At 20.5% G+C, this 17,295-nt stretch overlaps 5 protein-coding genes across 5 annotated transcripts; 1 reads left to right on the forward strand and 4 right to left on the reverse strand.

Moving 5' to 3' along the window:
• Positions 1 to 167: 167 nt before the first annotated feature.
• PBANKA_0814900 (arginine--tRNA ligase, putative) lies at positions 168 to 3,031 on the reverse strand (the record flags this gene model as incomplete). The annotated part of the gene is made up of 2 exons (XM_034564312.1): positions 168 to 1,598; positions 1,796 to 3,031. 2 exons carry the CDS (start codon positions 3,029 to 3,031, stop codon positions 168 to 170), a joined length of 2,667 nt encoding a protein of 888 aa, XP_034421121.1.
• A 756-nt stretch (positions 3,032 to 3,787) lies between these two features.
• On the forward strand, positions 3,788 to 6,082 carry PBANKA_0815000 (pseudouridylate synthase, putative; the record flags this gene model as incomplete). The annotated part of the gene is made up of 1 exon (XM_034564313.1): positions 3,788 to 6,082. The coding sequence occupies one exon, from the start codon at positions 3,788 to 3,790 to the stop codon at positions 6,080 to 6,082; it is 2,295 nt and encodes a 764-aa protein (XP_034421122.1).
• A 220-nt stretch (positions 6,083 to 6,302) lies between these two features.
• Positions 6,303 to 9,479, reverse strand: PBANKA_0815100 (conserved Plasmodium protein, unknown function; the record flags this gene model as incomplete). The annotated part of the gene is made up of 1 exon (XM_034564314.1): positions 6,303 to 9,479. The coding sequence occupies one exon, from the start codon at positions 9,477 to 9,479 to the stop codon at positions 6,303 to 6,305; it is 3,177 nt and encodes a 1,058-aa protein (XP_034421123.1).
• A 1,821-nt stretch (positions 9,480 to 11,300) lies between these two features.
• On the reverse strand, positions 11,301 to 12,895 carry PBANKA_0815200 (phospholipid or glycerol acyltransferase, putative; the record flags this gene model as incomplete). The annotated part of the gene is made up of 4 exons (XM_034564315.1): positions 11,301 to 11,591; positions 11,718 to 12,295; positions 12,384 to 12,441; positions 12,527 to 12,895. The coding sequence occupies 4 exons, from the start codon at positions 12,893 to 12,895 to the stop codon at positions 11,301 to 11,303; spliced, it is 1,296 nt and encodes a 431-aa protein (XP_034421124.1).
• A 1,808-nt stretch (positions 12,896 to 14,703) lies between these two features.
• PBANKA_0815300 (met-10+ like protein, putative) lies at positions 14,704 to 17,054 on the reverse strand (the record flags this gene model as incomplete). The annotated part of the gene is made up of 2 exons (XM_034564316.1): positions 14,704 to 14,775; positions 14,988 to 17,054. The coding sequence occupies 2 exons, from the start codon at positions 17,052 to 17,054 to the stop codon at positions 14,704 to 14,706; spliced, it is 2,139 nt and encodes a 712-aa protein (XP_034421125.1).
• Between the last annotated feature and the right edge of the window lie 241 nt (positions 17,055 to 17,295).

The following is a 17,295-nucleotide window of genomic DNA, read 5'->3' on the forward strand; positions in this document are numbered from 1 at the left end:
ATTTTATTAAACTTGTATAATATTAGCACAAAATTACTTATTATGCTCTTCGAAAAGGAGAGCATAAAACTACAAAGTGTATTAAATGATGCATAAAAATTAAAAAATATATAAATATGTATATAAACAAATATATACAAATCAAAAATTTGCTATTTAATCCTATACTATTTAATAATTTCCGGGGTATCAAACTTCACTAAATAAAGATTCAGAATATCAAATATTTCCGAAACTATAAATAAATATGATTGCATAACAATTATTTCAAATGTTTTATTTAAAAAAAAAGACATAATTTTGTTTAGCTCATCTTTAGAAAAGCTATTTATTTTATTAATTGTAGGATTGTGATCTTTATCACTTTTAATAAAATTTATAAATAAATTTAAATATGTTATTTTTTCATCATCGAATATATCGTATTTTTTTTTTTCTAGATTAATAATAGTATTAGCTATTTTTTCTTTGCTGATATTTTTAATAAAGTTTAAAAATTTATGAATGTTTTTTTCTTCAAAATTGTGAAGAAAATTTTTATTAAAACTATCACGAGCAAAATGATGAGTTTTTTGTGACAAACTAAATAAGTAAGAACATAATTTATCAACATTATAATTATAAATTACATTTTTTAAAATATTTTTAAAATTCATAATATCTAATAACAATTTTTTTAATCGGTAATCCATATTAATATAATATTTTTCTTCATATATAAATGAATAATCGGACTTTTTTAAATTTCCCAAAATAAAGTATATATCATTATAATTATTAATAATATATATATATTCAAAATTATAAGAGTTAATTAAATTATTTATTGTTTGTCTTTTGCAATTTTTAACACTAATATAAGAATAAACTATGGAAGACAATAATAAATTTTTATAATTTTTTTTTGTGTAATATCTCTTGTTATATATAAACTTCCCTTCATTATTATCATCATAACAGTTTTCGTTATATTCATTTTCATCGTTTTTTTTTATTTTCTTTTCTTCAATCTGTTGTAAATTTTGTATTACATCTTTAACAAAAGTGTTGTTAGTAAAATTTTTTGTTTTAATTTTTTTTTTTTCATTATTTAAGACAAAACCATAACATATACATTTATATTCTACGTCTTTAGAAAACATGTTCATATTTTTGTATATTGAAAAAATTTGCATAAAATGATTCTTTTGATTTTCATCTACAACATAAATTATTTTATCAGCTTTTTCAAAATACACTCTATAATATATAGAAGCTAAATCTATACCTGCATATGTATAAGCTATATCATTTTTTAAAGTTAAAATATGATAATTTTTTTTCAAAATATTTATATCTCCATTTTTTAAATCGTCATAAATTTTATCTTGTACTTGTACAACTTCATAATAATCTTTATCATTGCAATTTATTTTAGTTTTTTCGATCTCTAAATTTTTTTTTTTTTTAAAAAGTACACATAATTTATTTCCAAATTTAAAAAGAATCTTTTTTTTTTCCATTTCTTCTAAAACTTTAGGAACATATTTCACATAAAAATCTTCCCCTTTTTCGATTAGTTTATGAATCTTGAATATTCGAAGAATCTCATCATTTTCCTAAAAAAAAAAATAAAAAAAGTATAGTTACAATGATTAATGGTTTGTAGAAAAATAATTGAGTTTTACCAAAATAGCGAATTATATATATAGTAAAAAATTGTGTATATATATTAGGATAAAAAAACAAACAAATAATTATTTTTTAAATATGAAAAGGTAATTAGTAATAAAATAATTGTCTATAAATAATTTACTTTTCTTGTTTTATCACAAAGAACATTCCATAATTGTATAGTTTTATCATCATATTTATACATTAAAGATAAAATATGTTTAGTACATTTTTGAAACAAGGTATTAATAGAATACAGTTCTTTAGATATTTTATATGCATTATCAATATTATCTAAATTTATATTTTCTATTTTGTTTATGTTAAATTTTTCATAATTATCATAAAAATTGTTTTCTTTCAAATTATTTAAAATATCCAAATACTTTTTAACAATTTGAAAATTTTCATTTTTTTCTACAAAAATATCAGAAAAGCAATTATTATTCGTTTTAATATTTTCTGAATTTTGTAATAAAGAAGATGAATTAATAACAAATTGATTACACCAATTTTCAGACAAAAAAAAAATAAAAAAAGTTATGACCATTGCTATATTAGAATTCCAATTCCCAATATGATTTCGACTTTTTACATTAAAATTAAAATAATCAAAAATATTATTTAATGCATATCCTAAAAATAATGATTTTAAATGACCAACATGCATATGCTTTGCCATATTAACTCCACAATAATCTAACACAACTACATTTTTTTTTTCGTCTGTTTTTATTTGATCATTTTGTTTATTTTCATTTAATTGAGTATGAAATTCATAAAATCTTCTTTTTATATATTCATCTTTTACCCTTATATTTAATATACCGTTTTGAGATAATCGTATATCATCAATTATATCAGAGCATTCGTTTTTCAAGGATTCGATTATTTTTTGTCGAAAATGTTTATGCTCATTCTCACTTCCATTAATAGAAACACCATCACGAATATCTTTATCAATAAACATAATTATTCCTGATTGATATTCATAATCATCATAAAGTTTATTATATTCTAATAAGTATTGTTTTGGTATCAATAAATTTTCATTTTTTATTACTTTTTTTACGACATTTTTAATTGCATTATTTAATATTTCATATATTTGTACTTCCTTTTTTATATCATTATGTGGATTACTATATAGAGAGGAATGTAAATGTGTATTTAGACTATTTATTTTTTTTTGTTTGCTTTTCCCTTTCTTCAATGATATTATTTTATTTCTTTCTAAATATGCATTTATATATCTAGTTTTTTTTTTAATCTGGTTATATAAATAACTACAATCATTTAAAATATGACTCATTTGTTTAAATTTAAATTCTTCCAAAAAAAAAAAAAAAACCCACACCATAAACACCCATCTATTCATTATCCATTATACATTTCATCGATTTTTAATATTTATTCATTTATATATATTGCATACTATTTATTAAAATAATGTAACTAATATGTGACATTTTATTCAATTATAAATTTGTTTATCACAATTTTTAATTAATTATAATCATATACTTATGCTTAACCAACCTTACAAATAAAAAAAAAAAAAAAAAAAAATTAGCATGAACGTTCATGTAAAAAATGTGAAAAATAAAATATCACTTGCTACCAATAACTTATTTACGAGAGCATATTAAATATATGTAATGATGATGTTTAAAAAAAATAAATATTATAATCCTCAATATAACACAAAAAGCTCAGCAAATAAATAAATAAAAAAAATTGTATGTATATATTTATACAAATTGCTGGAAATCCAATTTAACTATCAAATTTTCCAACATGTAATAAAAAATTTTTTTTTTTTCAAAACCATCCATCGAATATTCAACAGAAAATTAAGTCAATTTTTTTGATACGAAGTTTTATAAACATTTCTACATTTTCTTTCTCTGTATATCGTATACTTATTTATCACAGTTTTGTTTCAAACCCAAAGATTGAACCCTTAGTATGCATACATACATATGCATATATATACATGCTTATACATAATCCCTCTAGAAGTTGTATCATACTAGTATGTAGCACTTGTGTGCCTGTTGATAATAAAACGAAAACAGAAAAGAAAGTATTATCACAATTCAACACATGTGGGGGATAGAATAAAAAAGTGATAATGCGCTTCTTTAGTTCATTCTTGACAATAATATTTATATTAATAGAAATTAGCCAATCATTTAAAATCATGAAGATTGTTGTAGAAAAGACAAGTGGGTTAAATGCTGTGGATAAAAATTTTAAACCTAAATATTTTATAAAAAATAAATTAAGATTTGTATCTCCATATGTTTATACATATAAATTGTTTGCCAAAAAAAGATGGTTTGGAAAAAATATAGTGGATGTTTTAGCTTTTGAATTTTGTGCATATAATACGGATTACTTTTTAGAATCAATAAAAAAGGGATATATAAAAGTTAATAATAAAAATATAACTAATGATTATATAATTAAAAGTAACGATTTTATTGAGCATAAATTATTATTATTTGAAAAACCAGTTTTATATAATAAAATAATAATTTTGTATGAAGATGAAAATTTTATTTGTGTAAATAAAGTGGCTAGTATGCCTACTCATCCAGTTGGCTCATATCAATATAACTCTCTTCTAAGAATTTTACAAAATTATATTATTCAATCTGGAAAAAAAGAAACTGAAAATGAACATGACAATGAAATAGACGATGTTGTTAAAATTGATCTTAATTTAAAAAAAAATAATTTTAATGTTTTGGATACAATATATACACAATGGGAGGAAAGAAAAGAAAAATTGAAACTTAAATCGTCAAAACAAATTTTGAATAACGATAATTATGAAGATGTAAATCAAGGAAATGGCCCAAAAAAAAAAAAGAAAAGAAAAAATGATCATAATAGCCAAAATTATCTGAACGAGTCAGGTAATTTTAATAAAAAATTGGCTACAAATGATAACGAAAATAAAACAGAGCATTTATCCAACTCTCACAATATAATAAATGCAAATGAAATAAACGAAGACTCATCTATACTTAATAATGAATTGATAACAAATGTCAAATCTAACATTTTGAAAAGGGAAAAGAATGTAGACCTTGAAAATGGAGAATCTTCTATCAATTTACATGATAATAACAAATTTTTTAAAGAGAAATATAAACAAATAAATACCACATTAAATAAATATAAACATAATGAAATAGAAGAAGATAATAGCAAAGATGATTCTTATATTTATACATTACATAGATTAGATAAATTAACATCAGGGATTGTACTATTTGGAAAAAATAAAAAATTTTCTACAATATTTTCGGAATATGTGTGTAATAATAAAATAACGAAATCTTATATAGCACGTGTAGAAGGCGATTTTCGAGATTTAATTAAAAAGTTGATTAATGAAAATAAAATATTAAAAGGTGATGATAATAATAACGAAGATAATGAAATAAATAAATTATTTGAAGAATATTGCAAAAATAACGGAATAAAAAACGATGATATATATCAATTTAATGGTGATTATCCTGGTGATTCATTTAAAAATGATATATTTTTGTATCGTAATAAATATAAAAATGAAAAATATAATGATAAAAATAAAGAAATTTATTTAAGAAACTTAATTAATTCTATAAATAAAAATAGTAAATATATAGACGAACTTTTTGATATGTCAAAATTTGAAGATGTCCAGATGAATAATGTTCAAAATGCTGAGTTAGACGCTGAAAATCAAAAAAAAATAGACGAAGATTTTGAAATGTATCATAAATATTTTGTTATAGATTTTGGGTATATGTATTGTGAAGATAAAAAATTGTTAAAATATGTTTTTACAAAATATAATAAAAAAAATTATCAAATTTCTAATCAATATTCTATAAAACCTAGTGTAACTAGATTTATGTTTTTATCATATAATTATCAATTTAATGAGTCACTTATATTATGTCAGCCAATGACTGGAAGGACCCATCAAATTCGAACCCATCTTAAAAGTTTGTCTTTCCCTATATCAAATGACTCACATTATAATCCAAACTTTGAAAAGAAATACATGACAAAAACAGAAAAATTACATTTTGAAGATCAAAAAAATGTTAAAAGTAATAATATAGAAAAATATTCATACTTTCCACTTATTCCTTTTATGAACACCTCATTTAATTGGCTATACAATGACAGTATAAATTTAAATAACATAGATAATGAAGAAAGTTTAAATAATTATTTTTTTAAAAATCTTAATATTTGTACTTATCATAGTTCAGGTATTTTTCTACATTCATTTAGATATACTTGGGATCAAGTATTCGATATTTTTACTCTTTTTCCAAAGTGGTGTAATTTATTTTATATTCCAAAATCCATTTTGATATTTTTGTTATATGGATGTTTGTCAACAATTAGTCAAAATTAAAAAATTCGGTGCAAACAAATGCAAACAAATGCAAAAAAAAACAAAAAAAAACAAAAAAAAACCCAAACCCAAACCCAAACATAAGCACGAATTTCCTCCACAAAATAGACATATTTTAAAATGTTCATATCTAAATAAATGGAGAAAATAAAATATATTAATCCTTCTAAGATTAACAAAATGAATAACACCTTTTTCAATTTTTTCAATTTTCAAATTTTTATCGTGTTTTAAAATTACAAACAATGTTATGCTTTAAAGCAGGAGTAGCATCTTCAGATAAATCATCCATACTTTCTATCAAATTATTAAACGAAATTTTACTTTTTGTATTTGGATTAAATAAAAATAAAGAAGAGTTACCAGATATTGTTGTATCATTTTTATCACTGAGGGAATAGTATTCCCCTTTTGTATTATTCATGAGTTCTATTTCAGAGTTTTTTTTTTTCTTCTTCAGATTGTTATTATTATTACAATTATATTGAATTTTATAATGAAGCATATTATCATAACTATCAAAACTTACATTTGTTTTTGATGTACTATCATAAAGTAAAGTACTTTTTTTGTTTTGATTTTGTTCATAATCAGAAGAAATACCAATTAGATGCATTGTATTTTCTTTAAAATTTATTTCTGAATTTTGTCTAAACATAATATCTTTAATACATTTTCCTAATTCTTTGTTTTTTCTGTTTAGATGTGTAATTTCTTTGAATAAATTTTTTTTTTTTTTTTTTTCTAAAAGTAATTTACCTTTTGTTATTCTTAAAATATTTTCCGTTTTTTGTGAATTTTCCTCTAATTCTTTAATTTTTTTTTCATTTAAATTTTGTAGAAGATTTTTTTTTTCTAACTCTTTAGTTAGTAACTCTAATATTTCTGCTAAATATTTTATATCACCATTTGTTTTATTAATTTTGTCTAAAATATTTTTTCTAAAATTTCCAAATTCAATATCTTCATGTTTTAAGATATTTAATTCATTTAATAAGTCATCTTTTTCCTTTTGTTCTAATAATATAGATTTATTTAATTTGTCAAGTTCTGAATTTAAATTTTTTATTTTAGATTCATTTACACTTTCTCTCTTTTCAATTTCATTTTTTTCATCTTGTATTTTTAAAAATAAATTTTCATTTTTTTCTTTTTCCATAATTAGTTTTTTTTCTGCTATTTCTAATTGATTTTCTATTTCTAGCATTTTTTTTTTTAATAAATTTTTTTTTTTTATAAACTGTTTTTCTTTTTTATAAAATATTTTTTCTATTTCAAAATGTTTTAATTTTTCTTCTTTTAAATATTCATTTATTGGGGCTGTATTATTTTTTATATCTTCTTGTAATTTTTCAAATTCTTTTTTGTAAAATTCTTTTTCAATTTCTAATTGATTTTGTCGATCTAACATATGTATGTATAACCCTCGAATTTTATTTGTTTCTCTAAATTCAAAATTATTTTCTTTTTTTTTGGAATATAATTTTTTTCTCTGTCTATATCCCCTTTCTATTTTTTTTAATTCATATTTATTACATATATTTGTGTTTCCAACATTTTTTACATCAAACTCTGAAAATTCATCTTTATATTCATCTTCCTTATTACTATTTAAAGATTCAGACAATCCTTTTTCAATTATTTCTTTTATTTGTTTGTTTTGACAACGTGTTGTATTTATTTTGGTATTTTTTCCATGATTTATAATTTTTAAATTGTTTATTATATCATAATTTTCTATATCTAAATTATTAACTTTGTATACCTTTTTCCCATTTGTGAGAAAAGATAAATGAAATATATTTTTATTTTTATCTTTTTCATTCATATTTTCTTCACATTCATTTTGTTTTAATGTCTCATCATTTTCATACACTATCTCAAAATCGTAAATATATTTTGAACAATTACTCCCTTTTTTTTTGTTAGCAATAAACTCCCCTTTACCTTCTTTATTAATTTTTAAATATAACTTTTTAAATCCAACATTTTTTTCATTTTTTGATAAATTCTCTATTGATTTCGATTCAGATAATGATGAATCAGATGAAGATATGTCTTCTTTCAGTTTTTTATTATAATCATTTTTTTCTGAAAATTTATTTTTATTATTTTTATTTCCAAGTTGAATAGGACAGTATTTATTCAATAAAGTTGGCTTTTCTTTATTATTACAATTTTGATTATTTTCACATTTGTTAATTTGTATCAAACTTTTATTATCACTTATTTTATTAATAATGTGTTCTTTTGTCTGTTTCTTCAAACTCGGTAATTTCACATCAAATAAGTTTGTACTGTTATTATTATTATTTTTTTTCTTTTTTTTGTTGTTTTTTTTTTTTTCTTTTTTTCTTATTAATACCTCATTTGTTGAAAATGATTTATTTGTGTTCTGACGCAACTCATTGAAACTTTTTCTACTCGCATTAAATTTATTTAATAGTATATTCTGACTATCTTTTTTTAAAAAGATAGAACCAAATGATGGAGATTTTTTATTGTAATAAATACTATTTTCTATGTTATTTTTTCCATATAATTCACATTTATTACTATACGGGGTATTAAATGAGGATTCACCATTTTTAAATAATTCATTGATTTTTCTTCTATTATTATTATTATTATTATTATCATTATTATTATTATTATTATTATCATATTTTATAAGTTCTTCTAAATCACTTTCTTTTTCACTCGTATCGATTAATGAAACTGTTGAAGGTACAGTAGACAAATCACAATTTTTGATATTTGGATCGCTAATATTTTCAATTAAATATTTCAAAAGGTTTTGTTTCATATTTTCGGAGATATTTAATTCGCTCATTTCTTTATCTATACCTTCAAAGTTTAAAATATTTTCATTTTCAACACCAGTTTCCATATTTAATTTTAACATTAAGTTTGAAAATACCTCTTCTGATTGTTTATCACTTAAATTTTCAAGATCGTTCAGTTTAATTAAATCTAAAATTTGTTCAAGTTCATTTTTTTTTTCATACATATGTTTTAAAAAATTCTCATCTCTTTTTTTATTATATATACTTTGTTCATTTAGTAAATCTCCTTCCCCATTTTTCCTCCCACTTTTTTTCCCATTTATTTCCACATTTTTTTGTATCATGTTATAAAAATGAGTTCCTTCTATATTGTCATTACTTTTGTTAGATAATAAAAACATTATATATTTAAAAAAAAAATTATTTAATTCTTCAGATTTGTTTTGTTTTCTTTTATTACATCTTGTTTTTACAATGTTAGACAGTTTACTATTTTTATTTATATCTAATTTGGTGTTCAAAAAAATTATTTCATCATTTACTTCTGTTATTTCATTTTTTATCTGCGCATTAGCATTATGGGCTAAAGACAGAAGTATTTCTTTTTCCATTTTTCTTAAATATTAAAAAGAAAAAAAAGAAAAAAATAACTAAAAAGGAACAAAAAAAGAAAAATCAAGTTAAATCATAGAAGTAACTATGTTATTATGATGTTACTTCATTGTATCTATCTTTTTCTTTATCTAAACTTGTCTATTTATCAAATCAGTGGCTTAAAACACAAATTATTATAGTTAAATTCAACAATTTTGTTTAACCTTTTATAATATTATAAAATACCACATTTACAATTGCACACATTAATTAACAAAACAACATCTTTAAACATAGACAAAATGGTGAACAAATTTAAAGAAATCAAAAAAATAAAATAAATAATAAAAAAAAGGCATTTAAAATTATACGATTCCTAAGGAATGTGCACACATATACTTTTTTATTTTATCAAAAATAACACATTAATAATAGTTCGATAAAAAAGTGTTATTATATATGGTGCCCAAATTAACTATAAATAATTTTAATAAAAATAAATTTATATTAAAATGGCGTTATTTTATTAAATAATTAAATTATGATATATGAAAAGGAGATTAAATTTTACAAAGTAAAATATAAATTATAAAAATAAATCATACTCTTTAAAAGTGTACGAAAATTCGGATTAAATGAAACAATTGTAATATATAGTGTATATTTTTTTTTCATTTATAAATTGAATGTTTCTTAAAATGTTTATATAATGTATTTGCACATAATACAATTATGTTATATCTAACAAAATATATTTGGCTCTCCTATATATATGTTTCTTAAAAAAAATGTTAAAATATACTTTTTTTTCATTGTTATTGCAAAATTGTGAAAAAAAAAAGAAAATTCAATGTTCAACAAGTTTATGGTAACCTTAATTTTATGAGTTGTTTTACACACATGTATGTGTCTCTTAATTTTACATTATAAATTTTTTGTGTAACATGTTATACTTTTCTATTTTTTTTACACTGTAATTTTTTTTAAATAGAGGAAAAACTTAAAAGGAAAATTAAGATTATTAAAATTATGAACAAATCAGCTACAAATTAATTATATTACGAAGTTATGCTATTTAAAAATTCCTCGTTACCCAATTTGTTAACTTTTTTATATTATAAATTTAATTTAAAATGAGAGGGAAAAAATATACCCAATTCGTTACAACGGTTTATAATTTTTTTTATTATAAATAATAATTATGCATTATATATATGCATTAAATATATTTATTGTACATGTTCGTTTTATTACTAATTTATATTTTCCTTTATGAGAACGTGTACACTCTATCCTTGTGGCCAATGCCGGCATCAACAAGAAGTGCGTCTGTTATAGCTGCATAAAAACATTTCTCACAAAAAATAAAAATAAATAAATAAATAAATAAATAAATATCATGAGTATGCGAAAAGGTAAAATTTAAGAAAAGGTTTCAATATATATAACTATAAAAGTGTACAAAATTAAAAAAAAAATTTAAATATAATTATACACAAAATATGCAATTGTGCTCATTTGATATAGACAAATATAAAATGTATAATTTTATAATATTCCCTCTTTTTTTGTTTTTATTTTTTTAATTGGTTTAAATTTAACTAAATAAAAAACGTTATGATTAGTTATGCAATCAAAATGTATATAAAAACAATTAAAAAAAAAAAATAAATAATATCTATAGAATTATTATTGAAGATAATATAGATAAAAATAATAAAATTATTTGCAGAAATATCAAAAATGAAATTCGAAAAACAATCGTTCAAACGGAATAAAAATCATAGTATATGAATTTTTTATAACTTATATACTAAAAATATATATGTGTATAAATTTCAGGTGTTTTTACTTTGCTCTTTTTCATTTTTGAAATATTTATCCGCTATTTTTCCTAAAGCTTTTCCAAAAAAATCATATTTTATTCGTAAGGATCCTGGCCAATCATTATAATCATCTATATCTTGAGGCGCTTTAGGATTATATTTTTTCATATTTTGAAACATAATTTTTGATACTTCATCATGGAACATATCTATTCGTTCTTCTGTAGTTAAATTTGGATATTTCTCTTTACTTGGTGGATATACAGCTGGAAGCCAATATGCCTTTAGCCCAATTGACTGATACTGAATTGGTAAAATAAGATAAATGTGGGAATGATGTAATAACAAAATGAATAATGCATATACATTAAAATCCAACCATTTATTGAAACATAAAATAATCATTTATTAAAATATGTTTTTTCTTACATTACAAATCATCAAAATAACCCACCAATCATATGGTATGACATCATAAGATGGGTTTAAAAAATCATATTGAAATATAAGCAAAACAGGGGTTACTGGGAGTAATGAATAAAATGCGCCTTTTTTTTGTTCCACAATTTGTTTTCCATTAGTTGTAGTTCCTTCTGAAAAAATAACAAATGATGGATAATTTGATTTTTTTTTATTAATAGCTAGCTGTCTTTCTCGTATGCTATTCAATGCTATTTTTCGATCTTCTGGTTTTTCTCGATGCACAAACACACATTTTAAAACTCTAATACTTAATCCAATAAAAAAATCTTTGCGTAATGATTTTTTTGCAACAAAACTACAAGCATGCTTCCTAATAAAATAAATCGGATCTAAAGCTGATGTGTGATTTGATACTATATTTTTTGGCCATTCATTATCACATAAATAATGACTTTCTATCCTATTTACTCCCATTACCCACAAAAGAAATGTGCATACTACTTTCAAAATTATTAAATATATTTTTACTATAGTACTGTCTTCTTCATTTTCATTTTCCTTATTATTGAATATTGAAAAAAACACTTTCAAAAAAAAAAAAAAAAAAAATGTGAAGCAGTTGGAAGTGGAATATAAGTATATTCACATGTATATAACATTTTATGGACTTACAACATGTTAATAAATTAGCAATGGCCATAAAAATCAATATGATAGATTTCCAAGGTGCCTGTTAATAAAAAAAAAAAATTATAATGTATAATAATGCGGATAAAATTTTATATGGAAATATTTATTATGTTTTTTATAATTACTACAAAAATGGCTCCATAAATTAACTTGTAAATATTCATATTAACTAAATCGGGGCGCTCAAAAGCGGCATAGGGATGTACATTTTTAGTATTTTTGTATGTTTTATATGTTTCAATTTGTTCAGCAGGATATTTCTTTAAATCTAACTTATGTAATAAAAAATATACATTAAGGGCATATAAAACTATTAAAAGTATATATGTTATAAGAATGCAAAAATATATATGATATTTATCCCATTCCCATTTTTTATTATAAACTGTATTTAAAAATAATCTTAAATGAAAACCAAATAAAATATGTGATATCATATGATATTCTAGTCTCTTCATCATATGCCCAATTTTTTTCTTCTTTAGCTTTTCCATTGTATTAATTTGTTTTTAACAATGTAAAGATCATAAATAGTTTTTCCCAAAATAGACATAATGTATATATATAGTATACTTTAATATACTAAATGGTTTTCAGAATTTTATGTTTTATTTTAAACATGTTAAATTATAATTAGATTAATAAAGATATAGTATACACTAAAGCGGAAACTTAAATAACGTCAATTTATTAATAAGTAAATTTAATAGCAACTAATAAACATACTTATATATTATAAAACTACATAAAAAAACACACAAATACATCGCAAAAAAATATTCGCAAAATAAACTGATTATGTATATTAATAGTAATCTAATATATATATATATATATATATATATATATATATATATATATATATATATATACATATATATAATATTATAATATATAATATATAATATTATAATATATAATATATATAATATTATAATATATAATATATATAAGCTATTTTATGTATTTTTATAAATCATTCAAATGCCATGCTGGATATTTTCCCCAATTTGTAAAAAGTAATTATAAAACATGATTATATTTATTTAATAATTTTATTATCTATATAATACATTCGGATTTTTACTTAATCAAAATAATACATATTTTTTTTAAAACGAAGAAAAATATATTAATATCAAACACTTTTGTACAACTGTAAACTTGTTTTTAAATGGATAAAGATATATTCCCATATTGGAAAATATATTCCTTTGTATTTGCTACTAATGTATATGTTTTTTTATGGAAATACAATTATATAACCAATCTCATACCATTTCTTATTTTGGTTAATTATATACCATGATTATATTGTAAAAACGTGAATTTATATATAATGAACAAATACATATAATAAAAAAAAGTATATGTTGTATTCAATCAATTATAATTTGAAATTTATACATCAAGTAATTTTTTATGAATAATTACAGACTAATAAATAAAAAAAATTATAAAAAAAAAGGTTTTCTTAAATGTATGCTTCGCAAAATATTATTATGATTTAATACTTTTTTTGCTTATTTTTAAAAATTTTCCTCATATAACACACAAAGGCAATTAGTCTAAATGTATTAAAAATTGTTAGGGTAAAAAACAACAGTTAACACCACTATTTAATTTATATAAATATTTCCTTAAGCTAAAAAGTACAACCCTAAATATAGAAATATTAATTTCCTGTAAATTGAAATTATTAATTTTTTATTATACAATATGTTTTCATTGCTCAGAACAAATTTATTAGTTTCCTTTTTTTTATATAACCAAAATATCACTTGTTAGTTAGATATTTGTTTAAAATATGGCTAGTTGTTCATATTTTTTATTACACTATTTCATTTTAAAATCATTGTAAAATATTATTTCATGATTTTCACTTAAATTGTGAAAATTTTTAAACTTATACAATATATAAATATATATATAGCTATTAGAAATTATTTATATAAAACGTCTTTATCAAAAATGTGGTAGAATTATCATGTTTTTAACAAATACAAAAAAATAAAAATGCAAATAAATAAAAAACGAATAATATCAAAAATAAAAAAATTATAAAATACAGAATTATATATTTGGGAAAAAAGGCACATTTGTTATGTATGTTCATAAATTTGTTCAATATTTTTTTTTTTTTTGCATACTTGTATATATGAATTAAAAAGAAATCTTTCTCAATATACATATTTCTTAGCTTTTTAATTTTCAAAATAAAATATCTTTGGAATGAATAATTGAATGCAAATTTGTCTTTTTATGCATTCTCTATTTATTATATACACATAAATAATCGATGTTATGGCTCCAATAACTCCTTTAAATTGAATTCCACAACGTACATTAATTTATTGGGAGCTACTTTCCGGATCTAAATAAAAAATGAATTGGTAAAATGACATAATATGAGTATATATTTGTGTACGCACATATTTATACAACTACTCTATTCACTACATTTATATGAAAATATTTTTCCACAATAAAATACAACTAAAAAAACAATAGAGTTAATTCAAATTACAATATAAAGCAATATGAAAATAAATAGTGTAGTTATAATGCCATTAGTTTTGTACTTACCTCTATAACTTTCATTTCTTTGGGTAATTTCTTAAAATGTGACATAATATTTTTTTCTGCGTGTTCATAAAAAGATTCTGGATTGGAAAAATAATAACAATGAATGAAGATATTTCTTATTTTGTCATTTTTTTTTTTTTTTTTTATTTTTTTAAAGATATCCAAAAAGTCCAAAGCAAGTTGTGGTAAATTCATTAATACATGTATATCATTATAATTGCTAAGATTTATGTCTATTTTTAATTGATTTTCCTGATTATTCGTATTTTTATTTATATCTTCTTTTTTATTAGTACATAATGAATCTTTCTTAGTATTACTGTATATATCATTATCACTATTACTATTATTTATGACAATTTGTCCATTATTATTTACATTACATTTTTCATTTTGGATATTTTTATTCAGTTGCCCATTCTTTGTATCCTCCTCCAAAGTATAGTTAGTAGCGTTTTGTTCATAATTTGTTAGATTATTTTTTTCATTTTCCAAAATAATTTGCTGTTTTTTTTTTCTATAATTATTATTTTTATTTTCTTTTAGTTTCTTTTCTGTAAGTGCATGGTCTTTGCTGTTTATGATTTCCATGGATATATTTTTTTTATTTTGCTCATCTATATACATAGTTAATATATTTGAATCTTTTATTGAGAAAATATCTAAATCAATCATTTTTTCAATAAATTTTCTCCCATCCAAATTATATGTTAAAATATTTTTTTTTTTATTAATATTTATATTTATATTCATATAATCATATGCATGTGTGTTAATATCATTAGAAAAACATAAGCAACTTTTTGTGCTTAACAATAAACTAAATATACCTACCCCACCAAAAACGTCTAAAATAATAGAATTATTTTGAACACTGTTATAAATACGATCTCTTTCTTTTTTTAATTTTGAATTCCAATACATCAATTCGTAATTTACTTTAATTTTTATATTATTTTCTTTTAGTTCCGTAATATAATTTTTTTCACCAGCTAAAAGTTCAATATTAAATGTTCTATGCACATTATTTAATATATCTTTTTTATTAATAACAGTTTTAATGCTTTTATTTTTATCCAAAATAACTTCTGCAATTATTTTTTTACAATCTTCTAATTTATTACAAAAATTTAAATGTGCAATATGCCCAATAATTTCAAATTTATGTATTATTTCATTAATTGATGGAAAAATATGTCTTAAAACTTCTGATGTATTCATATTTTCATATCCAAAATCTAAAGTTACTACTTTTATTTTTATATTATTCTTTTTTATCTCATTAAATAGTTCTTCAGCATATTCAAGCTTATTTTTTTTGTAAATATTTTCCATATCTATATATTTATTTTCATCATTAAACCCACAAATATTATGTTCATCAATATTATCCATTTCATATATATTTCGTTTTCTCTTTATACTATTTTTTTTTTTATCATCATTTATTTCAATATTATTAAGACCTGAGGGGGATTCATGTTCCGATTGAAAGCCTTTGTCTTTGTTTTCATTATTTGTATTACCAACATAAATATTTTCTTCAGTTTTAAACAAATCATTTACAGCTTTATCAAAATAGTTGTTCAAAGGAACTAATCTAAAAATATCCTCATCAGAATTTTCCACAATGTTATTATTTAATGAAATGTCAAAGTCTTCATAACTATTAATTAATTTTACATGCACTGTTTCCGAATTTTTATCAAATATTTCACTTTTTTTTTTTTCAAAATATCTATACATATGTTTTAATATATTTTCACCATCGCGATCTTCTGTTAAATTTTTATAATCGTTATAAACTAAAACAGATGGGAATTTATATATATTTAATAACCAAAATTTGACATATTTATTTTTTAAAATATCATTTACTTTATATTTATTCAATAATAAACAATAGGCTTCTTTTTTATATCTTAGTTTCTCCTTAACATCGTTCAAACTTTTTATATTTCTTGTATCCATGATCTGAAAATTATAAAATTTGCTTTGGTTTTTTTTTAATAAGTAAACATAATTAAGGAACAAAAAATAAACTATAAATACTATTTTGAAAAGCATTAAACATATTTGTTTAAATGAATTTCATAGCGTAAAAGTAGGAATTTTTCATGAAGTTGCCCTTGAATTTGTTTCTATATTTACACGCATACATATGTATATACTACAACATTATTGTTCGTAGAATACAATATATATATTTTTTTTCTTCTTTTTTTATATCATATATTTTGATATCTTAATTACAATTTCTGAAAAATTTTATTTTAGAATGACTATTTAATTGATGGCTATGAATTTT

The sequence above is a fragment of the Plasmodium berghei genome (assembly GCF_900002375.2).
Source record: "Plasmodium berghei ANKA genome assembly, chromosome: 8".
NCBI classification, from domain to species: Eukaryota; Apicomplexa; class Aconoidasida; order Haemosporida; family Plasmodiidae; genus Plasmodium; species Plasmodium berghei.